Consider the following 27,840-nt stretch of genomic DNA (forward strand, 5'->3'; position numbering starts at 1 on the left):
TTCTGTCTGGAAAGTTAGCGATTCAATCTTTATTAGGTCTGCAAAGACTTACCAAAAATAGGTTAATATAACAAAACAAAAGTCAATATTTCATTCTTAAACCATACAAAACTGTATTGCACCCACGCTTGAATACTGTTGATTACTCCCGACGTCTCAGAACATTCATTTATGATGCAATTTGTTTACAACACAACAGAACAAAGAGAGGAAATTTCATGGACCGAGCAAAACATCACTCAAAGACTCACACTGTTTGCCTTTTACACTCTGAATGTGGTTGCAAATGTAATTTCTGGAGTTAATACAAAACTTTGGCACAATTCTGTCTTGAAGAAAACTGTAAGCAAATGTCCTTGCAGGTTTTAGTGCATGTTTTGTAATCCGCTGGAGAGCGAAGAACAGCGGCGGAAAAAGGAGTACTGGGCTGTCTGCTTGATGCGTGCACATGATGAGAAACAGGTGAGGGGTCAGTGGAGGAGAGGGGACAGGGCACTGGTGCAGTTTGTTTTTTTAGGGTACAACCATTTTGTAAGGGCTCCCAGGGACGTTGTCGTCGCCCCATTTGACGATGACCGTGTAGCTGCCCTTGTCCTTGACGGTATAGGTGACGTTGTAGAGCTTGTTGCCCATGTGCTTGACATACACCTCCTCGCAAGGAGCATGGGGTCCATGCACGCCCACCATCAGCATGTTGGTACCTGGACGGAGAGTAAGAGGGAGATTTAATGATTGCAGTGTAGAAAAGTTGCACAGGTTTGTGTGTTGTGTAGCTTAAAGCTGCACTCATTGTTATTTATAGTTTCAAATGGTTAAGCAGAGGGGTCGATCATAGTGACAAACTCATAAAGAATTATCATCCGATTCTGCAGTTCACTTCCACTTTACCTTAGTGTTTTAGTGTCTTTTAGCGCTTTGTTTTGGTTTTAAAGGGACAGTTCACCCTAAAATCAAAAAGACACAATCTTTTTCCTTTCCTCTCACCTGCAGTGCTATTTATCAGTTCATACTGTTGTGGTGTTATTTGCCGCGTGTTTGAGATATTGGCTGTAGGGATGTCTGCCTGCTCTCCAATGTAAGGGAACAAGGTAAAGCGACAAAAAATACATTTGAAAAACTCAACAGCAATGTCTCTTTCTAGAAATCATGACCCGGTTACTCAAGATAATCCACAAACTTCGTTGTGAGCAGCTTCACATAGGAACTATCTTCTTTCTACCAAACTACATCCACCAACCGTATTACTGTGCAGAGGAAAGCGAGCATCTACTCATGGTTGAGAGGCTTGTGACAAAGTCAGATGGAAACGTTAATGGCGTCCTCCTCGGCTGAGCTTTGACATTAGCTAGTGGATTCACACTTCTGCCTGGCGGGTGAAGTTTGGTAGAAAGAAAATAGTTTAGTGCTTTCAGGACCACAAGCAGAGTGCCATGTAGTTCCATTATATCGGAGAGAAGGCAGTCATCTCCATGACTGATACCTCCAACACACTGCAACTTACACCAAAACAATCTAGGCTGATGAACAGCACCACAGGTAATAAGAAAATCTGATTTGATTTGGGGAAACCTGTCCCTTTAAGACCCACAACTTTAATGTTATGTTTACTCTCACTCCTTAACCTTGTTTTCAGCATCAGCACCAAACACCAGACAGACAAAGTTAGCAACTAACTCTCAAACACAGTGGTACATTTAGTGCTAAAGAGCCAGATATTTCCCTCAGGAGTTGGAAACCAAATAGAGACTGAATACTGGATTTGGTCAGCCAAAATGCCATGAGCATGAAAATAATACTATTTTTGTTCCATGTCTGCTGAAAAAGAATGCTAACACATTCACCGTAACAACCTTATAAGGTGATAATGTGTCAGTGTTGTGTTGTGTTTACAGCTTGCAGCTCTGCTCAAAAGTGGCCAGAAATCAATCAGCTGTAGTCTGTGGTGTGTGCAGAAACCGTGTGTGTTTGACTCGTATTTTTCACTGTGTGAATGCAAGATCTTTTTTGTGTCTTTTGTCTTTATCTGGGTGAGCGTCTGACCTGCTTTGCTGCAGTCAACTGTAAAATTGTTTTTCTGTCCGACCACAGCTTTGGAGAGCCCCGCTCCACGACAAACCACCTTGCTGGCATCAGACGTCAGTTTTGTTGAGGTGGTGGAAGAAGAGGCAGAGCTGGAGCTAAAGGCACCGCCTACTTTGGAAGTCTTGGTGACTGTTTCGACCAAGACGGAAGATGTCTCATGGAGGCTGTGTCCCCCTGACAAACGGGCGCCTGGAGGAGAGGAAGAGACAGAGAGAGAGAGGGAGGTTATCTAATGTCATCATGGCTCAGTCCAGACATTACATAATACACTCAGTATTGACAACGATATGAGTGGAGCAATGATGCTGCTGCTCTCGGGGAGAGTTTTCCTCCACAGAAAAGTGCAAGGAAGTGGACTAATGTCTTAGCTCAAATAGGAAAATATTTCATACCACTTTAAGAAGTGAACTTTCAGGACTCACAGGAAATCTTTTCTATTGTGAAAGTATTTTTGTGTCACATTAATAAAAAAAAGGAATTTGGATGCACCAAGCAGTTGTAGGAATATATCAGCATCGTGTAAGACAGCTTTCATGTACACTGAGCAGGATGAACAAAGATGACATAACATTTTTCTGACTTCCACACTTTTTCAAAGGAACATTTGTTTCATAATCGAGACACTTGTCGTGCGAGATCCACAGATCAGATGGCAGAGTGACTGTGGAGCAGACCTGTGATTTTAGCTTTGAATGGGCTGCCCACTATGTGCTGTGGCCCGCCGTATTTAATGGTGATGAGATAGTTGCCGGGCGCCATGGGCGTGTAGGTGATCTTGTAGCCTTCAGGACACTCCCGACAGTCCATCTTGACCTTGGAGGGCCCGTCGATGTTGACCGATAGAGTGGCGGAGCCTGCATTACATGTGTTGACCACAAACTCTGAGGGTGAACCTGGAGGAAGAAGGGCAAAGCAGAAAAAGATGAAAAGACTAGCTCATCTGCTGCATATGATATTTATATAAAAGAAATATAGTCACAAGAAAACCATGCCTAAAGGGTATGTAGTATTTTCAAACCTGAAACCCATTTTCCCATGTTTTTGTGTCTAAGTTACTAATGGAGACAACAATATTTCACACTGGTCCAGTATCGAGCGAGACCTCTGCAGCCAGCAGTGATGAAACAGGCAGCAATGTAATCCCTGCAGGCAACTGAGTACAATCACTTTACCTCCATTAAAACAACGTGTTCATATTGTGATTTCTAAGTGTCCGACAACATCGTGGAAGGAACCCTACAGAGATAGACCTCTATGTGAAAGACTAAGACAAACAGCAATGGCTTTTGTGAGTTTTATTTTGCTTCTGTTGACTTTGAATGAAATGTGTTTAATGATGATAAAATGACTGAGTCTGGTGGGTTTCTCAATACGAGAACAATTTCAAAAACTGTTGTCCCCAATAGACAGAAAAATGTGGGGTCCAGGCTGATTAATCAAAAGCAAATACGGTACATATTTGTAGGGCTGGTTATGATATCTACCTGTGGTTCCTCCCTGCAGTCCAGGGCCGTGTGCTGTCACCATGCCTGGGTCTCCAGCCAGCCCTGGGTCTCCCACTCGCACGTTGAAGGGGCTTCCAGGAATGTGGCATCCATTGAACTTGACATCTATAGAGTGAACTCCGTTCTCCCGTGGAATGAAGCGGATTGCACTCTTGTCTGAAAACAACACAAGTGGATACGTTACTCCTAAATGACGCTTACAGATATTTAAAATGGTAAATTCTTTGTCGTCTGAAGTCTACTTCAAAGTGAGGTTGGTGCGTACCGCTGTCAAGTTCAGTCACATAGCATTCCTCGGAAGAGCCGGAGGGAGTGTGGACTTTGGCGTCAACCACCCCTCGAGCCCCATTGCGCTGCACCATGAAGGATGCCTCCTGGTTAACCTTGATGTCCTTCTCCTGCAAAAGACAGAGTGAATATGATCAGAATATGCGTGCGTGCATTTGTGTGTGCCCGCACCTCGAGGGACACAAAGTGTGTTGTGACTCATCACGCCTGAACAAGAATAGATTGAGCAGTTGGGTGTGAGAGGCAGAAAAGGTCAGAGTTTACAGCGAGGCGTTTAGTGTTTTGGCCCTACAGGCGGACGAGCAGTCCTACCAGACATAAGAGGTAGTGTGACATTTTAAACGTCGGTCTGATATTGCTCTTCACCTGGATTCCAGTGGTAGAAAAGCACTCTGAAGTGGCATTTCAGTCAACTAAAAATACATGTTTTTAGCATTGTAATGGAAACTGTGAAGGCACATAAAACAAGCATCTGTGAAGTGAGGGGAGCAATATTGTGAGCTGTCACAGGTATCTTTAAAGGCGTCTTTATCTTCCGCTCACTGTTTTCTCACTTTTGTCCTCTCAGACAGAAACACAATCACACAGACTCGCCGACTGCCCACACATAGCACAGCTTGTGTTGCCCCACATTAGCAAGGGACAGTTAATCCAACCCTTCATCACTGGCCAGCATCACAGTATTATAGTCGCGGATACTGCTCCAACGCTGGCATTCAATTACACTTCAAGGGCAAAGTGCTATTAGACAGAAATATCTGCAGCCGCTCAAACATTATGTTGCATGCAATCTGTTAGACAACCCTGATATTTTGTGACTGTGTATGTGTTGTGTCTCGGCACAACAAATTAATGTAGCTTTTGACAATTCCGTGTGTGTGTGTCTGTGTGTGATCTCACCTGAAGGCTCGTGACAGTGAGCCTGCGGGCCTCGTCTGACAGTGTAGCAATCGGAACGATGAATGGGCTGTCAGGGATGTGTTCGTTGTTGAACTTGATTGACACCTCGTAGTCACCTGGGGAAGCAGGCAGGTTATTTACTTTTACCGTCAAATGAACTGGAGGAAGTATGGAAGAATTACTGAAAGATTTAGCAGTTTAGAGGCAAAAAAAGACTCAGAGAGAACATTTAAATGAGTAAATTTCAAAACTTGTGGGCGACTTAAGTTTTACCTGGTTCTTTCACGATGTAGGAGACGCCGCAGGAGCCATCCTTTCTGTCCTCAAAGGAGATTTCAGCCTTGCTGGGGCCCTCGACAGCGATGGACAGACCACCAGCACCTGCCTCTCTGGTCCAGATACTAAATTCAGCTAAAAGGGTTGAAACAAAGGTTGATCTTAAGTATTTCATGAAAATTTAAAAATATCTCCAATGGTATGTGGAGAAAACAGTTCTTCCCCCTGTTTATATCCACAGAGTGAACTTACAAGGTGCTGCAGCCACGCCTCTTTCCAGACCAGGCCCTCCAGCGCGGACCTTGTGTGCTCCTCCCTCCCCCATGGGCCCCACAGTAAACTGGAAGGGGCTACCAGGGACGTGTTGGCCTCTGTACTTGACGTTGACAGTGTGGGGTCCCATTTCCTGGGGGATGAAGCGCACGCTGTAGGTGCTGCTCCCTCCGTCAACTATGTCAGCATCCACTGTTTTCCCACTGGGGCTTGTCACCTGAGCCGTCATGGTCTGCGAGCCGCTCTCAACTGGATGAGGAAGAGCAGCACAGATACAGCCAAGACACTTAGCATACAGATCCTATGATTTAAATTGCAAAAACACCAAATAAAGCAGTTTCATGCTAAAAATCTGTGTTTTTCTATGCCGTTCGGCTCACTGCAGGGGGAATGGCCCTATCTAAAGCCAGTATTTAGTTTGTCTGCTCTGGGCTACTGTTAAAACATGGTGGTGCACCATGGCAAACGTCATTGACAAGGACCTGCTCCCTTTGTAAAAAATAAACATCTCATTCTAAGGTAAAAATTACACGACGATTCTTATTTTCAGGCGACTATGCACTACAGAAAACATACTTTCTGTAATATATCTGATTTCTGCCCATATATTCCCCTAGGCCCTACACACTGGACATTTAAGCCAATGTATACAAGCTTTAACAGTTAAAAACTGGTTTAAATTTTGACTCTCACCCTCAGGTCTGGCAGTGATGCCAGCGAAGCTGCTGAGAGACTCTCTGCCAAGAAAGTCTCCAAAAACATCTCTGAAGGGGCTTCCTCCTCCGCCGACCTGGGTGCTCTCCTCCACTCGTACCTCCCTCTTGGTCTCTCCACCGCGGGTTTTGCTGATCTCTGTGCGCTCAGTGCGGGTGTAGGTGTGGCTGCTGCGGGTGAACGTCCTGGTCAGTCTCTCCTGAGCTGACACCATCTGGAACCAGTTTCCTACGGCGCGGAGAAAGCAGCGGGAATGTAAATGTGTAGAGCAGGTTAATTTATTTTAAGATAGCTGACCACAGCCCTCTAACCACCAATGGCTGGCTCCTGTACTCACCTGGAATCTTGAGGTTAAGGCCACATGTGCTGCCCACTGAGGCAATCGAAGACGCCTGTCTCTTTCTCGTAATACTCTCCTTCATCCTTCCTTCACCGGTCACCTTTACTGTGAAAGGACTTCCTGGAGGGCACAAACACAAATACAGTGAGAAAAACATATATGTTCCTTTTATTTTAACAAGTGGAATGTTGTATTCCTTTATTTTTCAGGTAAAAGATTTCAAACCTGGAATATGTTTTTCAGCAAACTTAATGTTAACAGTGTAATTTCCAGGCTCTGTTGGACAGTAGGTGACTCTGCACGTCCCGTCCTCCATATCTTCACAGTTAATATCCACTTTGCTCGGACCCTCGATTGACAATGCTAGACCTCCATAACCTAAAGCCGGAAGTAGAAAGAAGATGAAAATGTGTTGCCTTTGTTTTTGTCCAGCCAAGCTTGCCATAAAGATTTAAACATACCATCTGTAAATCTTACCTGCGTTCCTTGTATCCACAAAGAATTCAGCCATTTCAAAAGTGTGTGCCTCCACCAGGCCTTTACCGAAAGCCTTGACTCTGCTGGCCTCGCCTATCTCTGACTGGCCAACCATGATTTTAAAAGGGCTATTGGCCACATGCACACCATTCTTCCTAACGCTCACTTCATGCTCGCCGACCTCCTTAGGGGTGAAAGAGATACCTGTGAATGTGAAAAAAGACAGAGAAGGGAAAAAAAATCAAAACAAGAAAGCAGAAAATTGAAATCTAAATGCATTCGTCTTATCTGTGTTTTACTCTTCCTGGGTTTTTTTTTTCGTGTATCTTGCAAGTGAATATCTCACCGAGGTGTCTGTTGGGCAGCCTCTTGAGCAAGCAGGGCTCCTCATTGCCTGATGGTGCTCTGATACTGGCAGTCAGAGAGCTCAGATCAGTCTCTGCAATCTTCAGGGACACGTCAGCCGCTGTGCCGACATTCAGCTGGGATGTCCTGGTTATGGCGTCGTCCCCTTGAGATAAAAAAGGTGGTTTAGAAGTTTATCAACTGCTAAAAACTGATTTATAATGAACACATCCACCAAAATATATATTAGCTGTATAAAAAAAAGTGGGGGGAAATGATTTATTTCCTCACCTGTAATCTTCGCAGTAAAGGGACTGCCAGGAATGTGCTTGTTGTCAAACTTAACAATGATGTTGTAGTCTCCGGGAGCTGTGGGCAGGTAGGACACAGTGCAGGTACCGTCTTTGTTGTCCTTACAGGTGATCTCAGCCTTAGAGGGACCCTCGACTGCCAGTGAGAGACCACCTGAGAGAGAGAGAGAAAAACACACAGATTCTTACTTCTCTGCAGTGTAAGACGGTTGAACTTTATCACCAATTACTACTGGGAAAGTCAGGCACGCTACCTTCTCCTGCGTTCTTGGTGACCACAGTGAAAGTGGCAGCTTTGTTGACCATCCCATAACTCAGACCTGGACCATAAGCAGTGACCACCCCGCTGTTCACAGCATCCACAAAGAACTGCAGAGGACTTCCTGTAAGGGATTGGCAAACAGAAATTAAACTTGGACCTGTGAAGAGTATGGCACAATCCCATTTCTTATTCTTAACCCTTGTTTTCGAGTGCTCCTTTGCCTCTAAGGGAAGAGTTACAACTGGTAGTGGTCAACCTTTAAGACCATGACACATCATCAGTAGCTGTCAACTGCTTTTATGTCAACAGACATGACTTTAGCAATAACGGTATTATATCATTGACATTTTTCATTTATCTGATGGAGCATGGGCGCTCACAATTCCTTCCTTTTTGTTTCACTCTATCAATTTAATCAAACAAGTCATCAAATAACAAAAAATAACGCGTCTATACCAGGCCACTCATGGTGTTCTGCAGGCTAACGTTAGCCTGACAGTCTTCACTGATATTAGAGTAACAACTTCAGCAAATTTACTTTTGGACTTCTGGGCATCATGTCATCAAAAGTGGGGAATGTGACATAGAAATATGTCCCAATGTGGGAATATCATTCATAAATAAGCAATAACAATGTAATATTAGCTAGCTAGATAGCTACTGAGACATCAGCATGCCACTAGTGTTTTTTTTATGCTTATTATAAAGAAAAGGACCACAATACAATGAAATGACATTAAACTAAGATAATATTGTGGTTATTTAAATATTTTAATCCTTATTAAGGAAGAAAATACATTTCTGGGTTTTTTTGTTGCTTGTTCAGTCATCTTGCAGATAATTTGTCATAATGTTTGGTTTGGAGTGTGCCGCTGAAAAACCTCAGTTTGGAGGACCATGTAGTCCTAAAGGTCCTAAACCTCAGCGTGAATGTGCAAATCGGAGGGAAAAGAGCTCTGTGGTAGGAGCAAGAGGTGTACTGGGACTGAACTTATCCATTGTATTTTGTTTACAAAATTAAGAGAGCAGAAAATTTGGAAACAAACCAAACTTATTTTTAAAGTTACTTTCAAATGTGGGGTGTTTCTGACCTGGAATGTGGTTGCCGTCATATTTGATGTCCATCTCGTGCAGGCCTCTCTCTGTGGGCTGGTACTTGATTGTGATGGTGCCATCCTTATTGTCAGTGATATGCGGGCGGCCAGTCTTGCCCGAAGGCATCCGCACCTCACCTAGAAATGACAGGGGTTTGGTGAAATGTCAGTGACCTAAAATAGATGTTTTGTGGGTGTGTGTGTGTGCAGGATTTTTCTTTCTGTCTGGGCGGTGTTTGTCACACCTGTGATTTCTCCTTGCTGTGGCGTGAAGGGGACGAGGAAGTTAACGGGACGGAAGAGAGGATCCACAGTATCGCGCGGAACTACCGGCTCATTTGTGGCCTGTCAATACAGAGAGGAGAAAAATAGCTCGTTTTATACAACTAAATGCCAGAACGAGAGTGAATCTCAAATGTGGCAGCTTTAACTCACCACCACATGGAAGGGGCTCTTAGGGATGTTCTGTCCCCCAAAGCGGATGGTGATAACATATTTCCCAGGTTCAGGGGCTGTGTAGTAAATGTCAAAGGTCCCATCACGATTTTCCACCACGTCCATGTCCAGCTCCATCCCTTGTGGGGTCTGCACCTTACAGGTCACTTTGCCTTTCCCAGCAGCTTTGGCGTCCACTGTGATGACTGTGTCCTCAGAGGTCTGCAGCTTCTGAAGGCTTGCTGTGATGGGAATAAGGATAAAGCATAAGAAGTGTGGCATAAATGCATGGATTTGAAGATTTTCTAGCAGTGTCAGAAATAAAAACAATATCCTCTGTAACTCACACACGCCGTGTCCTCCAATTGAAACTGGAAAGAAAAAAAAGTGCAGCTTTTTAACTAGAAATATATATAAACGATACCAATTAATAGAACAATTATGGCTTCACAGTTGTCTTACCTGTGACGCGACATTTGCTGGCATCTCCGGTGGGCAGAGACTGGATGCGGTATGGGGAATAAGGGATCTCGTCTCCTCCATATTTAATGGTGATGGTGTAGGGGCCTGTAGAGTCAGGTACATAGGAGACGGTGTAGGTGCCGTCCCTGTTGTCCTGGATGGTTGCATTCTTTGGCTTGCCCTCTGGGTCCTGTCAATATGCAATATTATATTGTTTTAAATGGTTGCTTATGGTTTTAAAAAAATTGTGTGAAAGGATTCAGAACCCACCAGAATCTGCACAGTTAGCAGTCCCTCTCCAGCATCACGAGCATCAATGGTGAACTCAACTGGCAGGCTCGCAGACACACCTTTTGTGTCTAGACCAGGACCACTGGCGCGTACCTTACTGGCGTCATGCCCAGGCTGAGACATTACCTTGAATGGACTGTGGAGGAAGGAGAGAATATCAAGTGTAATTACTAAACCCAGTTCTACAAAAGGAAGAAATGGGAACAGAAAATTTGCTGAACGACACTTTTCTTTTTTTAAATCCACCAAGCCAGACAGAGCGGAACTTTAATTAAGACATATCTGCACATACTGCCTGGCTTGGTGAGCTTATTTTTTTTTCCAGAATCATGCTGTACCTGTGTGGGACTTCCTGCTCTGCATATTTGACAGCTACAGTGTAAGGGCCATCCTGGGCCGGGGTGTAGTGAACTGTGTGCGTGCCATCGCCGTTGTTCTTCACACCAACTGGCTCCGCAGTGCCTGGAAATAAGACATTATGGAAATAATCATATGCTGCCTACTTGCTATTATTTGTCAGCTTAAGCTAAACTTGGACTACAGGAGATTAACGATCCTATCTGATTCTGAGATCAGGTTGCATCACGCACATAAGAAGAACCTTCACAGATGTTCTCTCTAATCTTTACCATGCAAACGCTACAAGATTTAAAAACAGTGGTGCATCACACGCTATAAGATATTGAGATCAACACGCGCCACCTCACGTGATCTTGTGGGGAAGCAGATGCAAACAAGCAGAGACTGACATGGTGCGGCAACTTGCTGTAATGTTAGTAATGCTTTGCAGTCTGAAAAACAAAGGCTATATGAGTTGGCTAGATGGTCAACTCTCGTTGTCTATTCTTCGGCGAGATTTTAAGATTAAATATCTGTCAACAGTGGTACGCTATCCTACATTGGCTAATCAGCCTCGGAGGCAAATGTTTGCCTAGCAAAACCATCAGCTGCTCTGTAGTCATGTAATTCTAACTATAATCATCCAGATTTTGAATCCTAAATATCGACCCCGATGAGTCTGCGAGCAATTTGAGTGGTATTTAGATCTATGAACCTCTCACATTATCTGATAATCTGGGCTGATCATTGGTACTGACCAATATCCAAGACCAGATTCCTCCTATCATTGTTGAGAGTGCACCAAAACTCCTGTAATCTGAGTCTGGCTCTATAGTGGGAAAGGTTTATAAGTATTAATAGCGCGCACATCCTCACCTGTTGGGCCATAGAGTTTGACATCCAGTGGGGCCTGTCCAGCTTGGGTACAGTCCACTGTGAAGGTCTGAGGAACATGAGCTCTCACTCCGCTGCCCAGACCTGGACCTGTGCACTTCACCTTGCTGGGGTCCACTGGATCCTTCACTGGTACACGGAACGGGCTGCCGGGGATCGGGTGACCTCCATAGTTAATGTTGACGTCATAGTCTCCGGGAGTGAAGGGGATGTACTCCACACTGCAGCTGCCATCTTTATTGTCCTTGCAGGATATTTTTGCCTCTGAGGCTCCCTCGATGGTCAGGCCCAGGCCTCCTGTGCCAGCACCCCTGAGAGAGAAGCCAGCACTTTAAGCACACACAGTTCAATTCCAACAACACCTCCAATGACACCTTTAAATGTGATCCAATAGTACCTGGTCTCAACAGTGAAGCAGTTGGGCTTGTTGGTAATGCCTCCCTCCAGACCTGGTCCGTAGGCACGGACCCGGGTTGGATCACATCCCTCTACTACAGACACCCTGAAGGGACTCTTGGGAACAGGTGCTTCGTCGTACTGCACCTCAATCAGGTGCATTCCTGCGCACAATCAGATACATCAGTTCACTGTCTGATGGCATACCTCTCTGCCTGAATGTTCTCAAAGCACGCAGATATATTCTGTTATTGCCGCTTGCTTTTAATTATGAGCCAGACAAATTCCTTTTTAGGGAGATAAACATCTGTTTATTTATAAAAGGAAGCATCTAGAGCGCAGACGCTCTGGTGAACGAACAAGGCATTACATCTGTTCCCTATTCATTATTCTGTTACAACATTTTTCTGACAGAGCCCTCTCAGTAGGCCTATATGCCAGATTCCCAGCAGCACTGCCATGATATTAGAGCGCGTCTGGTGGTGGAGAAGTGCTCTGTGATCTCTTTGCTTTGTGTTATAGGTCTCTATTAATATCTCCTGTCATTCCCCCGCTGTATAGCTGTGTGCAGGCAGCCCTCAGCACACATACCTGCCTGGTTAAGAGCCTCTTTTCCAGAGCACACTATTTATAAAACAGAGCCCGTCTGCCTCTCCCTGCTCTTTGCCCCTCACATCATTGCTCCACTGCATCATTCTGTATTTATACCGCTCTCTTTCTCATTTCTTTTTTCCCAGTCTCCTGCTTTATTCCCAAATGGCGCCCAACACGAGCACCTGTTAGTGATTTCTCTGTCTGTTTGCATGCTCTCTTTAAGACAGGCTGCCTGATGTAAACTCCTATTTCTTTCAGCAGCAGGTTGGGCTTCTTCATGTTAAAAAACTGACATAGATCTCTCCACCTTACAATCCTTTAATTGTGTGAACTAACACTGCTGAATGGAATGAAGATGTATTTTTCTCCTACCATCCTCGAATGCTGTGTACTCCACTCTGTAGGTGCCATCTCCCTTGTCAGTGATGTAGGAGTCTGGGCTGGTGCCGGAGGGGCTGATAATGCGAACCTTCACATGATTTCCTCCAACCTTGTTGAGGGCGCGAGCATCAACAATGAAGTGGGTTGTGACTTCTCTGAGGACACCTAGAAACAGAAAGACCCTTCAGGTGATTTGTTGCTGAAGACAATGAAGACCAAGTGGGCTCAGTATTTTGAAAATTTTACATTATAAATCTTTATCAAAAATGTATGAGCTGTTTCGAAACTAGTTAATACAGTATATACTTGGACTGCAACTAAGAATTTAATTTAAAAAAAAAAAGATTTTTCTTATGCTGCGTTCAAGTGGAATTAAGCAAACCAAACAAACAGTTTAACAGAATAGCAGGACAAAACATTCATGACAATATGTTTCGATGGTGATACTGCATTGTTTAGAAAGAATGGAATAAAACACATTAACTGAAATTATTTGTTTCTTATTTTATGTAATTTTTTTTAGTAATGTCCAGTTATGCTCAAGTTTGCACGTTTCCTCCTTGTGTGAAGAAGCTGTATAGCATCTGATTGTAAATTCTGTTGCAGAGGATAGTAAAGAGTTAAAATATTTTAACTTAAACCAGTGATGGCATCTACCATTACAGCTGCCAGTATTCTCTGGCAGCCTCTACTAATTTTAAAGTCCTATTCTCATCCACTAAAAGGGGGGGGGGGGGGCTTCATCTCTCTATTATTCTGTGTTTAATAAAATGACTGTTTATCAGAAAATACTGTTATATCGCCATTAAAATCTCCCAGAGCCCAAGCAGACACCTTGAGATCTTGTATTTTCACAATTAAAAAGTAGTAATTTAGTAATTAAGTAATTCAGGAATTTTGGAAAGATATAAATCAAAGAAAAGCAACCTGTAAATGTTGGCCATTTTACTTGATAAATGGCTCTAATTGCTTCTCTCACAACTGACTTATTAATCAAGTAATTATTTAGTTCATTCAATACTAGTACATATCCTAGGGCTATTAAAAATATGAAGGGCAAGCTCAGTTTAAGCTTTATGTTCTCGGTCTCGTTACCTCTGGGCTCCACTCCTGGCCCATACACATGCACGCCGCTGGTGTCCACAGAAGGCTCGACCTGCAGGACCTTGGGAAACTTGGGGATCATTTGGCCACCATACTTGATCGTGATGGTGTGTGTGCCATGGAAGGATGGGATGTACGTAACAGAGAAGGTCCCCTCTGCAGTTTTCTGGATGTGCACTTCAGCCTTAACCCCGGTCTCTGACACAATCTCAATGGTGAGCTCAGCGTCCCCTGCCCGGGTGCAGTCCACAGTGAAGGTCGCTGGTTCGCCCGCCTTGGCTTTCTCTAGGCCTGGCCCGCTAGCCGTCACCTTGCTGGGGTCCAAGGCTGGGCGCACTGCAGCCTTGAAGGGAGAGCCGGGGATGTGCTGCTCGGCAAACAAGATGTTGATGGCATACTCGCCGGCCTCAGTGGGCAGGTAAAACACTGAGCATGTGCCATCACCGTTGTCCTGGCACTCAATCTTCGCCTCGCAGGGACCCTCCACAGTCAGGCCCAGCCCGCCTGCACCAGCTCCCTTTGTGTCAATAGTGAATGGAGCTGGTTTACCCACAATGCCTCCCTGCAGGCCCGGGCCAAAGGCTCGCACCTGTGATGGAACACTCAGGTCAGTTTTGACACGTGGTATACTATAAAACTTCAAATATTCAAATGTTATGTTTCATGAGTCTCAAGTATGAACTAAGATTTGGAAAACATGCAACTTTCATGAACTTTCACCTTTGAAGGATCGGCAGGCATCACGGCTTCAACCCCAAAGGGGCTTCCCATCACTGGGTTGCCATCATAGCTGACATCAACCTTGTACTGTCCCTCCTCTGGGGGAATATACTTCACACCGTGAGTGCCTTTGGCTTTGTCTGATTCCATCTTGCATGGGATTGGCCGCCCAGAGGGGGAGGTCATCTTCACACCCACATTGCCCTGGCCACCGGCACCCTTTGTGTTAACTGTGAACTCCTGATCCTTTCCAACCTCCACTTCTGCAAGAAACATTAACACAAAACACTTAAACTGTTTTACTTACTATTTTTACACAATAAATGCATGAGGATTTAGTGTTTGTAACTTACTGGTGTCTAATCCCTCTACTTTCACCTTTCCAATGTCCAGAGGTGGTGCCACTGTGATGTGGAAGGGGCTCTTGGGAATAGGGTCTCCTCCGTGAGTGACTGAAATTGCCATGTTACCCTGAAAGGACACAAGAGGAGGATGGAATATTGATTTGAGGCTTTATTGTGAATAATCTGTGCATCCTGTTCAAACAGAGGCCTACTGTACCTGTTGAAGAGCCGTGTACTTGACAGTGTAGGAGTAATCGTGGTTATCGATGATCTCAAAGTCACGAACTGCCTCTCCTGGGCCTGACGCTGTGAAATGTACCTCAGGCTTGGCCTTGCCAGCTCCCTTTGTGTAGATGGTGAAGTGGGTTGGAGTGCCCACCTCCACTCCTGCAACACACGTGTTTTGTCAGTGCTACCAATCCTGGTCAAATCATTTCTATGACATTGAAGTATTGTAGTTGTGTGCTTGGTACTTCTACAAACTCTGGTTCGTGTCCTCAGTGGATCTCACCTGTCTTGTTGAGTCCGGGGCCCTCTGCTCTCACCTTGCCAGCATCATGGGAAGGATCCACTTTGACTTTGAAAGGACTGATGGGAATTTCCTGACAACGCCAATCATAAAATAATCATAAAAATGTCTAAAGACTAAATAAAAGTTAAAAAATGATTCATCTTGGACTTGAAACTGTATTCTCACCTGGTCAGCAAACAGCACCATGATGGTGTATCGGCCTGCAGCTGGGGGAGTGTACTTGACAGTGAAGGTGTCATTGTCATTCTTGATGATGTCAAAGTCGATGTCTGCCTCGGCAGGGCCAACCACCCCTGGGGCACACTTGATTCCAATGCTGATGTCCCCTAATGGTGCATAGCAATGAGGAGAGTTCAAGAAGGTCATTCAAAAGTAGATGATGTGAATAAATAGAGGCAGGCACTCATCTGCCTAGAGCTTTATTTTTAAGTATTTCAAACAACTTTCCTCAGCTTTTTAGCCACACAAATATTCTGCTCATTCTGTGATAGAATTTTTTTTAAATCCACATAATTAAGCACTAATTTCATTAAGACTCAGACAAACTCAGAAGTGTTTTTGTAACCATCCAGACCCTCTCCTCATACATGCTCACCTTGACCGGCCTCACTGCAGTCGACTGTGAAGTATGTCGGCTCGTTAGCCTTAAGCCCCGTCTTCTCCACTCCGGGCCCATAGACCTTGACTTTGTCTGGATGACAACCCTCTCCAACCAGCACCTAATGAATTCACAGTGTACTTGAGGCAAAATCAGTTGCTTCAAGTACAACTTCTGCAGTCCTCTTACTTTAGTGAAGTATTATTATATTAAACTGACTCACTTTTAAGTGCATCCTAGTTATAAATGTGTGTGTGTATGTGTGTGTGTGTGTGTGTGTGTGTGTGTGTGTGTGTGTGTGTGGACTTCGTTAGTGTCTTACCCTGAAGGGGCTGTTGGGCACGTTGACGTCCCCCCAGGAGATGATGATGGTGTGTTTAATGGGCTTGATAGGGGTGTACACACACAGAAACGTGCCGTCTCCCTTGTCAGTGATCTTGATGTTGATGGTGCAGCCTTCAGCGTCCTGAGCGAATATTAAAGCATGTCAGCTCTGGTCTGTGCAGCCACATGCAATATAAATGATGTGTTCCTATGAATAAACAATGACAAACGGGTGTTTTCTGTACCTGTGCGTAAATCTTGAGGTGGCCCTTCCCAGCCATGCGGGCATCAATTGTAAATTCAGTTGGTTTGTTCACAATGACACCAGTTGGCTGTAGGCCTGGACCGTATGCTTTCACCTGCAACATGTTGTATACTGTTTAGAATATGATCAGGTCACCATTGCAAACTGCTTTATAGTTATACATATCATCTATAATTCAGTGAGTGGGAATTACCTTCTCAGGGAAGACGTCGTTGGCTGCAGGGAGGATGTGGGCCATGAAGGGACTGTCCTTGATGTCCTCGTCATCACAAATGACATGGACAGCATAGTCACCGGGCTCAGTGGGCCAATAACGCACATCACAGGAGCCATCACCCTTATCATCGCACTCAATTTTAGCCTGTGATGGGCCTTCAATGGAGAAGCCTAAGCATCCAGAGAATTCAAACATTCAGATATCACAATAAAAACTAGGTCTGGGCAATGTATCAGTTTTATACTGATATCTTGATGATGGCTAGATATCATCTTAGATTTTGGATATCTAGATTTTGGGATATTTAGCCTTGACTGCTCTGCAATGCACACCAGCTAGGTCAGATGGGATCACCGTTTGTCACACTGCAGAAACATGGAGCCACCCTCCAGTCTCCCCCCAAGTCACCCCATTGAGTAAGTGGCTTCATTTTGAGCCACAAAACCCTTTTAGTATTGTTAACTAACGTGTGTTAGCACCACTAGCCGTGCTTACACTGCTAACAGATAGTTAACAGTTAACAGTGCTAAAGGAGTTTGCAGCCAAAACTCAAGCCACTTACTCACCTGGGCGTCCTGGGAGGAGACCAAAACTTGGGCACAATGTTCTTACAGCAGTGTGTAGCGACAGCATTACTAGCAGTAATCGCCAAATGAGTGGTTCCACTAGCTAACATAGTAGCTAGCAGCAAACCATAGTCTGTGGCGCATAGTGCATGAACTGAAGAGAAACAAAAGTATAGACCAACATGCGTAACTGGTCAAAAATGTTCTCCGCAGTTCACCAAATAACGGTTATCTTTTCTTTTCTTGGTTCAAGCCGGCGTTACAGTAAAGGAATGTAATCATCTAACCTTAGCAGACTATTTTATTATTTCCCTTTACTCACTTACTCATACTCAACATAACTGATGATTATTTATCAAAAATCTCATCATGTAAATATTTTGTGAAAGCACCAATTGTCAACCCTGCAATACCGTAAATATCTGCATCAAGGTGTGATATTTTATTTTCTCCATATCACATAGCCCTATTCAGAATGCATTTTTTTAAAAAAAATTGTTTTCTTCTGTAAAAGCAGATATAACAGCACATGACCCACCTAGAGTTCCAACTTCAGTGCCGATGGCCTCCACCACAAAGTCAGCAGATTTTCCCACCATGCCAGTTTTCAGACCAGGACCCCAGGCCCTCACCTTCTGAAAACCTGCCTCCTCACCCACTTCCACTTCGAAGGGGCTGCGGCACACAACGGAACACAATATTACCAGGCGTAAAAGTGAGTGTGCATTGTTAATGAATAGCTAAAGGCAGCAACAGGACCCTACCTGCGTGGGATGGGCTGGCCTCCCCAGGTGATGCTGACTGTGTATTTGCCTGGCTTAAGGGGGTAATATTCACATTCATACACACCGTTTCCTGCATCTCGCACTTTCACTTTCTCCTCTGCACCAGCTGAGAATGAATAATATAGTCAATATGAATTCTTATCAAGTCGTGGAGACATTTTATGCATTTTGTTTATCATATGCTTATGTGTATGCTGCTTTTAGACAAAAACCCAAACAAAGTGAATAATGCTGAAAATGTAGGAGGAGGAGGAGGAGGAGGAGGAGGAGTGGGGAGTGATGCAGAGAAGAGAGAGCTGTCTGACTCACTTGGTCCTTTGACTGAGACGCTCAGCGATCCACTGCCAGCTCCCTTGGTGAAAACTTTGAAGTCTGCAACCTCCTTTACTCTCACGCCTTTAGGCTGAAGGCCCCTGCCTGTAGCTCTGCAGGCATTTGGGTTCATTGCTGAAAGGAATACCAACAAGTGTGAGAGGGAAAAATATTTAGCGACGCAAACAGCAACTGAGAGTGGCCAGCAGCTGACAGCAATGTTAGTAGCAAAGACATTCAAATATCCGATTCAAGTGGGATTCCTTAAAGCTTGACTGACACAACCTGCAAATGAGAATGATGCTTTCTGCAGCTCATGAAACAAAACAAATGCACAACACTGAATGGGATATTGACACATTTGAGAGCATCAGGGGAGCATCTGACAACATTTCAGTCAGTCGCTCCGAAATGTTGACTGCAGGCTTAAACCGAATGCTGGCTGATGCAAATTTGGATGTGATAAAAACAAACATGTCAACAGCACAAGCAAAGATATTTAACAGAGAAGAACAAAGTAGGCAGAATGCAAAGTGGGACAAACTGTAAACTATTTGTTCAACATCTTTCTCTGAACATAACGAAACCATCAAGCTGCAGGCCGCAAAAAGACAGAGCAGGCCATAAAGCACGGCACTGGGCCGCGGCGCCTTAATCTCACAGAAAGCACAGAGTTGCATCTGCAGGACGCGGCATAGGGAAAGGTTTGGGAGGATCTAGCTGAGCAATAAGCACAGGCTCCTCCCAGCAAACCATACTAACTTGGGCGGCCAGGTTTTTTGGGGGGTACCCCCTTCACTCCAGGAGGGGTACGGACTGACTGAGGGACTATCTGTAGTGGAGCTCCCGTGGGAGGAGCAACGGGTGGAGCTAGAAATGACAGATAGGAAGGGTTATGGCCTACACTGGCTGGCTGTTCTCAGGGAAAATAAAGATGACTGATAGACTGTGATGGATAGATCACCCTGACACTAACAGCATGATAAGAAATCTGATTTGTCCGACAGTAATTTACAACACAGACAGATGGCTCACCCTCTGCGATGTTGACAGTGAAAGGGCTCTTGGGGATCTCCTGGCCTGCAAACAGTACGTGGATGGTGTGAGGCCCTTCCAACATTGGACGATAGGTGCAACGGAAAACGCTGTCGCCTTTATTCTCGAGGATGAGCTCAACTGTGTCCTTTTTGCCCTGAGGATCGACGATTACTACGCTGACATCCCCATTACCGGCACCTGAGTGTGACAGGAAAATTACCAGTTATCAAAGGTCAAAGTAGACGCTGTAGCTTTCGTCTCTCTTTATTTGAAAATACTGCAGGCCTCTCATCAGATCACATTCCTGCTGTCTGCATGTGTACATGTCAGTAAGTAAAGTGGTTGAATTATTCATACTAACCAGCTGTGTAGATGTCAAAGTAGGTGGGTTTGTTCGCCACATTGCCTGTAGCATCCAGACCGGGTCCCCTGGCGTGGACTTTGCTTGGGTCGCCCATATCCTTCGCTACATTCACTGTGTAGGGGCTCTTGTCAATGTCTTGACCAGCAAACAGCACTTTCACCTAAGAAGAAGAAAAGCAAGATAACATTAAGATGCCTTTAAATACAATGGGTTCGTTCACAGTGTGCTGAGATATTGTGTGGACTAGGGGTGGGACGAAAAAGTCGATCAATAGATGCATCGCAATTCTTAAAAGATTATGTCTTGATGCACCAAAGTCAATTATCGTAAAATTAAAAACCAACGGGAAAAAACTGCAGCTTGGTCTTACCTTGTGAACACCCTCAACTTTAGGAACATAGGTGACAGTGTAAGTTCTGTTTTTGTCTTTGTTAGGTTTAACCTTAGCCTGGAGAATAAGATGACAAAGTAAGAGAGAGTTAGATTAAAGATCAAATGCCACACATTGCAAATCTTTGAAACTTAGAAGGATTGTCTTAGTTGGCTAGCAGGCTTAGTGCTTAGATCCGGGTATAACTTGCCTCCTCTTTGTGTCCTTCAGGATCCTCCACATAGACCAGGACCTCACCACTGCCAGCTTCCAGAGTTTCCACAGTGAACACAGCTGGTTGCAGGACCTTGTTGCCATGAGGCTCAATACCTGTATTGTAAAAACAGAGACACAGGGTGTGATGATGATATTCTGCAACACAGCATTACAAACTAAGCAATCTGCCGAACACCATTGATTTGGTATTCAGGACCGAAAAGGTGAACAGTATTCATTATAGATTCATCTGCTGTGAACAGTGCAGGTGTCCACACTACTGTTGGGCTACCCACCAGGTCCGTAAGCTTTGGCCTTGTTTGGGAAAAGCTGTTTGGGCCTGAGAGGAGCTCCAGGCTTCAGCTTTGCTTTGGGGAATTGGGACAGGTAGGTCATCACTGAGTGCTCATCCACATCTGGGTCCACAATCTCCTCAGGAGCAATCACCTACAGCACACAAAGACAACCAGGAAAACAGAGGTCAAGACTTTGTATGCAGCATCTGCAACTAAAATGAAAATAAAAAAAACAATTTATGCTTAAAGTGACAGTATTGTCATTTGTAAGACGGGTATGGTAACTCTTTTTACAACTTTCCCTTATTAAGCAATGGGATTTAACAAGGATTAAACTTATTTATTCCCTCTACCTCTGACTCTTCTCTCCCTTCCAGCACTTGTTTGCCTGTCTATCACACCATGGCACAAAGCCATGCACCACGCTGGTTATATTTAACCCCAGGACAGGGTTAAGGATTGTTGCCCTCAATAAGCCGGCCAGGGGGATTTATCCTGAGCCAGACCTTTCCCACATCTCCTTAACACCACCACACTGTACTGCAGCCCCCCAGGCCTGCAGAGCCATGACATACACCCCCGGCTATCTCACCAATGCTAAGCCTCATGGAGAACAGCTAACCCCGTGCCTGAGACAAACAAGCAAACAACCTGCATAGAGCACATTACAATACGGAGACTCAGAGTCTCACAAACAGGACTGGAAATATTGCACTCTGGCTCTGTTCACATTGTTATTCTGATGAGCGCAGGCATATTTACACCTCTGTTTCAGGGGCTGGCTCGGAAGGTGTTCAGAAATCTCACACCTCCACAAATTCACAAATCTTCTAAATGAAACTCCTACAAACTCACTAACTGAGAGCTACAACAAAGTAAATGGAAATATTAGAAGTGAGATGGGTAATAAATATTTCATGAAACCCTCCAGCATGATCTCCTTGGAAAAACACTGGGCTCTGTGGTATATGCAGACAGTACTACCTTTGCCTCACAGGTGTGTGTGCATGTGGTGAGGCATGTTTTCATTTGCAAATGTGTGTCTCTGTGCTTGTTTTAAGCACAGCTTGGAAAACATCGGTGCTGGTCTATCCACTGAGTATAGACTATGTTGTGAATCATAAAACTGAAAAAAAAACAAACCATAACACCATGATGCTTATCTTACTGCCCTGTGAGAACAACCCCACCCATGTGAGCTGAGCTAAAGCAAACTAAAAAGCACCTTGTGACTGACATCCATCATGCATCTTACCTGAGGCACTCCCAACCAGTCGTCAGCCTGTTGCATGGCTTCTTTGGCATTCTGCACAGGCTGGTTTGGGTCCCACTCTGCCCAATCAGGACACAAACCTAACAGAATGCAAACAGGACGGTTAGATGAATTCAGCACAGACAAATGCAATCAGTGTTACACCGCTGTTGCAATAATAAGGCCACTTGGGCTGTCACTACTATCTGTCTAACACCTCCAACTACAACATGGCATGACCTTACCCCCACACTGATCCTGTGAATCCACTTTATGTGACAATAAGGTCTCTCTCTCTCTCTCTCTCGATTGTTGAAACGCCTGAGACGCTCTGGCACTTTCACTGTGGCTAAACCTAGCCTCTTCCGCGCTGCTAATGCCTAAATTGGATTAGGGTATTTGATGGAGTGGCCACTCACTCAAAAGGCCCATACAGGCACAACATAGAATACAATCATCCAATTAATATAGACACAGGTCCACACTATTAACAGGGTTGAGTTTACATGTGTCTGCAAGGGAGGGGTGTGCTTTAACAGAAAAAAAAACAACTCTATAGAGCTGTCAGCTGGGAGGCACCAGGGTGGGACTCCCATCATGTTACGATGGGAAATCAGTGCTTTTCAAAGTGATGTCAGCTCTGGAGTAAATCCATAGCCATGTAGTTCATAATGCAACATCTCTGTAATACCAAAAGAGGCAGATGTATGCTACAATTTTATAAGAAAACACTGGATATACTACCAGGAATTGTAACTATCTGCCTGTAAGATATAAATTAACGATGGTTTCTTCCTGTTCCGGCCAGTTAACTTGTTTTGCACATTTGTGTGTGTATTAAAAGCAGAGCTCCTGTGTTTTAGAACAGAGTGAGTTTCGTCAGTTACCCCGCTGTTTGGTATTAGCTGATGAAACAACAGAACCTTGTATGGTCAGCACTGCAGCACAGTGTTTGAAAGATGTGTCTCTGCAGATCAATGGCTCGTATAAACACTCCTCTTGCTACTCCTCCACCTTTTGCTCTGTGAAACACAGCGAGGAGAGGACTCTCTAATGTTCAGTGTTGGAAGCAGAAGCTCAAACTGGCAGTGACTCAAACTGTGGCCTTGTGGTCCCTGGATCTGTGGCTTAGGCACCTCCCTGTGACAGATAACTCTGCATTTTGATGCGGGGCCAAGCATCCCCCTTGACACAAGAGGAGGAATGGTGCCCAAATTTGGGGGTGTTGTGTAGCAGTGAGGCTATAAACGCCAAAGCTCGGCTTGGGCCTCAGGGCCCGAAACAGTGAGAGTGAAAGCTTCAGTCATTGTGGGACAGCTGGCAGGGACGTCCCCCCGGCTATCAGCAGTCCCTCTATAACCCACTGACACTACCTGCCCTCCAGAGACAGATTACACTGGTTGACATCTGAATCTGTGTGTGTTGGTGAGTGTGTGTGCTGCAGAAATGTGTGACAGATATACAGCCGTCATTTCTAGATGAGGAGCAAAGGAGACAAAATCTCGGGAGAAGGTGATACTGTTTCAGACACTCTGACTGACACATGCCTGACCCCGGCCTCCATAGCAACCAAGGAAAACCACAATATACAGCGAGCCTTTTAACATGCACAGCACGTAATCTGACTCAGCACTAGCTCCGCCTGGCCTGGGGACTCGGCCGACGTCACTACACACTTCTTACCGGGTGCACAATTGTCGACCAGAGCTCCCAGAGCTTTGCCATCACGCCAGTCACGGTTGAAGTTGTTGATGGGCAGCTGGGGCACCTTGTTCTGTATCCAGCCCAACAGGCGCTGTTTGGGAGTGAGCTTCTTAGTCTCCTCATCATCCTCATCATCCCACATGGGCATGGAGATAGAGTAGTGGAGGATGAGTGTCCAGATAAGACCCAGGATCAGCTTTAGATTCCCATCCACAATGGCTTTGCTATCTGCAGTTGGACAGTAGAGACAAAAGTGTTCATGAGGATTTGTAACTTCCAAAAACTTCACATAATGCACCATGTCTGACAGCATTTGGTGGTTTACTAGTTAACTGCATCGTCCATCTGTATCTTCATTGCTAAGTGTTTATTAGCCCTTCTGGGGAGATTTGTGCAATCTACTATCAAATTGGCTTACATTCAGTATATTGTTATCACTGATTAAAGCACCCCAAAGCTGAACAACCAGAAATGAAGATCTATACATAAGTGCATCATATCGAAAGAGTATTCCTGCAGTGTTCTGCAGAGTTGACCAGAAATATAAACAATGATGATTGACTGCTGAGGAGACAAGAATCTAATGCTCCACGCTGCTTACCCCCCCCCCCCCCCCCGAGCCCCTTTCTCTCAGACAGCTGTCTGGCTGAGGACCCCTGACAATCTGTCATCTAGTCACAATGGCACTCTGAAGACAGTGACAGCTGAGGATATGTGGAAGTGGATCCCTCTCTGCATAAACACTGCTTGGATTTCAATTACGTCCAAAACTTGTAGCGCCAGAGTGCGATAAATCACATAGGTGGAGATTAGATTTCATTGACAGTGAGCATGCAGCTCATTTCCGCAAGTCCTCTGAGGAAAAGTTTGTCAAATAAGCCATTTCAAATCCACCTTAATTTAGAAATGCAGCCATTTAAGCCAAAAAAACCTCAGAGGAGCGCTTCACTTTAATGTTTCATCGACTAATCTTGTGCGATACACTCCGCTTAATTCAGCAAGGCTTTAATAACTGAGGGACGTTGATGGCAGTTGTTTATCACGAGACTGTTTTATGAGACTATTTATCTCTTCATAGATGAGTGCCTCGTATCAGAGGGTAATGTTTGACTGGCACAGGCAGGTGGCACGACATGGCACAGTGTGTTTTTGATCCCGCCGTGTCCGGATTTAAGGGCAACTGTGTGCTCAAAGAGACATCCATCAAATAGTATCTAGTTACACACTGTGACACATGTGCGACTAAGCCTGTGGGGATTTTTTTAGTGTCTCTGGGTCACTGTAATGAGGCTGAGACATTATCTTAAGAGGGCTGCGTTGACCCACTAGAGCTGAATGTGGGGAGAGGGTGCTAGGAAGTAAAATGCCAGGACTTCTATTATCACGCCCTGTTTCTGTCAAAACAGTCTGACCTGGTGTGTGTCGGCACAGCTGGGACAACTGTGTCAGACACACACTGGCATATTAAGTCCAAGACACATTTTCCTGGACAGACTTTGAGGTGATATCTCTAGTAGTGACCTTTGCCCTCACCAGGACCCCTGGGATTAAATCTTGCCATTGAGACAAACTAAAACATTCAGTGTATATCCAGAAGGACACACCGTGGCCTTCACAGTCCGCCGGCCAAAGCCTCAGCCATGCCGGGAATTTCACTCAAGTGTGTGGCTGCATCATTAGTCACCAAAACAGAAAGAAAAACTGTCAGAGTTTCAATAACTTTCCTCCTGTATGAATTGTGGGTTTGTCTGCAGGTGTATAATTAAGCCATAACTCCCCATTTGACAATACTTGTGCTTGTAATATTAGCACAGGTGTAGATTTTTTTGTTTTTGTTTTGAGGGTGGTTGGGGGGACTGCAAGAAATGAAGTGTTTGATGCTCAAGATTTTCTTGTACAGGACCCCCCGAGTCCACCATTTAAAATGTGTCCCCTAAACTGTTGAAACAAACCTACGTCCTTAAATATTAAGCTACAAGTTTTTCTTCAGTGGTTAAACATTTCACATAGGTGGCATTCTGGTGGAGTGAAGTCCTCTTCTGGTGACAACAATTTATTGTAACTTCAGCTATCTGTACCACAGTCTGATCCCTAAATCCCTCTGGACTTAATCCTCACCTCACAGGAGTTGCTGATGGCTCCGGGCAGCAATTGGCTGTCAGCGAAGAGCCCCAGTGAGTGGTTCTGACCCCTGACCTGACAGAGATGAGTGTGTGTGCCTGCCTGTGTATAGAGGGCTCTGTGTGTGTGTGTGTGTGTGTGTGTGTGTGTGACTGCTGTCCACATGTATAAATCGTGTCATTCTCATTAGCACAGTCGTAGTGAATTTCCAGCCCATAGTTCACCACATTGCTGCAGTGGGGAGTAAGTTTAAGTATACTATGAAGTCCTTGGCCCTGACACAAGTGAATGACCTCAGTGGCACCTCTACAATAACTTTCCAATAAGCTGTTGACCCCCCCAGCTCAATGCGGCTTTCCAGAGGCCTGTGAAACCCTCATCTCACTGCTGGCTGATAACATACCAAGAGCGCAGCTTCACAGTGTGTGTGTGTGTGTGTGTCTGTGAAGGTATGACAGATATAAAAATATCAAAAGCATGTGAAATGTTGTTGTCCTTGTTCAGTTTTTACATATCAAAGCACTGCATCTTATTAGGATGCAGGTGTCACCATCAACTATCAGAGTCATCCTTTTTCTTATCTTGTTCTAATAATAGCAACTTTTTGTGTTTGCATTTTTATTACTGAATTGTTTCCATGTAAGGAGGCATTAATAACTTACCTATTGAGACCAGCTTGATGTGCTCTCTATCCAAGAACTCCAGCGCCACAGACACATTTTCTAGTTTCATCTGACGGAAGTTGGGTCTGGTGTGGTGCTTTCTGTACATTTTCTTCTGGCTCAAAACTTCCAGGAGTGAAATGAGCTTCAGCCCATCAGTAAAATCCCTCTGCAGGTCGGTGATGCTCTTGTTCACGCACTTGAGGTGCTCGTTGCACCACCTGGTGAAGGTGTTCTGCTGGATCTTCTTCCATGGCGCGTCCTCGGCCAGGTCCTTCTCCGTGGCTGGCATCTCGTCGTCCTCCTCTTCCCCAAAGTCGGTGGCCTGGTAGTACTGCGGAGGCAGCTGGTCCTCGCCGTAGTTATTGCTCATCATGGTGGCTTTTTCCGTGTCCACTTTTATACCTCGGTGACACTTATGTGTTGAATTGTGCGCTCGGCAGCGCAGAAAACTTTAGCAGGTCGATGGCAAAGCGCGCTCCCGCGGAGGAAAGTTCAAACTTGGGGGAGTTTAAAAAGCAGCCCGGAGATTTTTCAGATGCACTTGCGAAGAAACTACTTGTGTCAGGACGCTGATGGATTAAATTATCCGGTTTACAATGTGCAAGGCAGCTGGTCGTCCGCTTTTTTTTAATTGGCACCCTCTTGACAAGTCGTTCCTCACTTGTATGGCCCCGAGAAAAGATGTCGCTTTTTGAAAAATGGAGTTTGGTGGCAGGTGAGCTGGAGCAGCGCTGTGAGAGTTGACTCTGTTAAACTTGACTGCTGAGAGAGGACAGAGTTTGGTATATAAAGGACCCGGGGCCACGTCACCCAGCCCTGTGATCATAGTCTATTTGCTAATCCATAAGGATAACGGGAGTCGGGGTCGGTTTACGGGGAGGTTGGGACAGTGATTGGTCAGACCCCAGGCAGTTGCGGCATGCTCCTTATTTTTAGGCGCTCCTATTTGGGCGGCAGGGGGCTGGGGCTTAACGATTGTTGAATGTGTGTCATGCTCAGGATCCAAGTCACTGAACAATTGAGCTAAGAAAAGAAAGTGAGAAGTAAAGTCAGTCCATCTGTCTCAATAACTTGTCTTAAAAAATGTTGAGATTTTGCACATTAAATCCCATCACTGAGGCCCCGGAGAGAAACATCTGAAAGGATGAGGTCACCCTGTTAAAGATGAAGCAACTGCATTACGTGTGTTTCTCAGCTATCTGCCACCCCTGGATGAAATGCATCTCTGTGGCGGAGAAACAAAGGTCAATGCAAGCTCAGGGAGTTTCAAATGCACATTTTACCGATTTTCAATCAGTTTTATGGCATAAAAATGAGGGTAGTTTGTAAAAATGAACTGAACATTACCTCAATTTTACCAGCGCCCAAATCTCCCTGCTCATCCCTCT

At 44.9% G+C, this 27,840-nt stretch overlaps 1 protein-coding gene across 1 annotated transcript; it reads right to left on the reverse strand.

The window, feature by feature from the left end:
* On the reverse strand, positions 1-27,269 carry LOC121949923 (filamin-C-like). Its single transcript, XM_042495789.1, has 46 exons — positions 26,450-27,269; positions 23,646-23,894; positions 21,966-22,063; positions 20,711-20,861; positions 20,410-20,528; positions 20,199-20,276; positions 19,826-19,988; positions 19,462-19,662; positions 18,424-18,561; positions 18,094-18,220; positions 17,868-18,004; positions 16,740-16,933; positions 16,527-16,640; positions 16,280-16,423; positions 15,955-16,078; positions 15,525-15,685; positions 15,339-15,429; positions 15,045-15,214; positions 14,837-14,954; positions 14,484-14,746; positions 13,755-14,352; positions 12,651-12,824; positions 11,686-11,848; positions 11,271-11,599; positions 10,394-10,517; positions 10,035-10,191; positions 9,765-9,954; positions 9,650-9,673; positions 9,303-9,544; positions 9,113-9,212; positions 8,865-9,005; positions 7,766-7,894; positions 7,492-7,665; positions 7,202-7,366; positions 6,856-7,059; positions 6,604-6,756; positions 6,376-6,498; positions 6,018-6,266; positions 5,304-5,573; positions 5,049-5,186; positions 4,776-4,891; positions 3,853-3,985; positions 3,567-3,743; positions 2,757-2,975; positions 2,041-2,271; positions 1-701 (listed from the first exon to the last, which is right to left on the reverse strand). Exons 1-46 carry the CDS (start codon positions 26,823-26,825, stop codon positions 514-516), a joined length of 8,127 nt encoding a protein of 2,708 aa, XP_042351723.1. The 5' UTR covers positions 26,826-27,269; the 3' UTR covers positions 1-513.
* Positions 27,270-27,840: the final 571 nt, after the last annotated feature.

Source organism: Plectropomus leopardus, chromosome 11 (genome assembly GCF_008729295.1).
Source record: "Plectropomus leopardus isolate mb chromosome 11, YSFRI_Pleo_2.0, whole genome shotgun sequence".
NCBI classification, from domain to species: Eukaryota; Metazoa; Chordata; class Actinopteri; order Perciformes; family Serranidae; genus Plectropomus; species Plectropomus leopardus.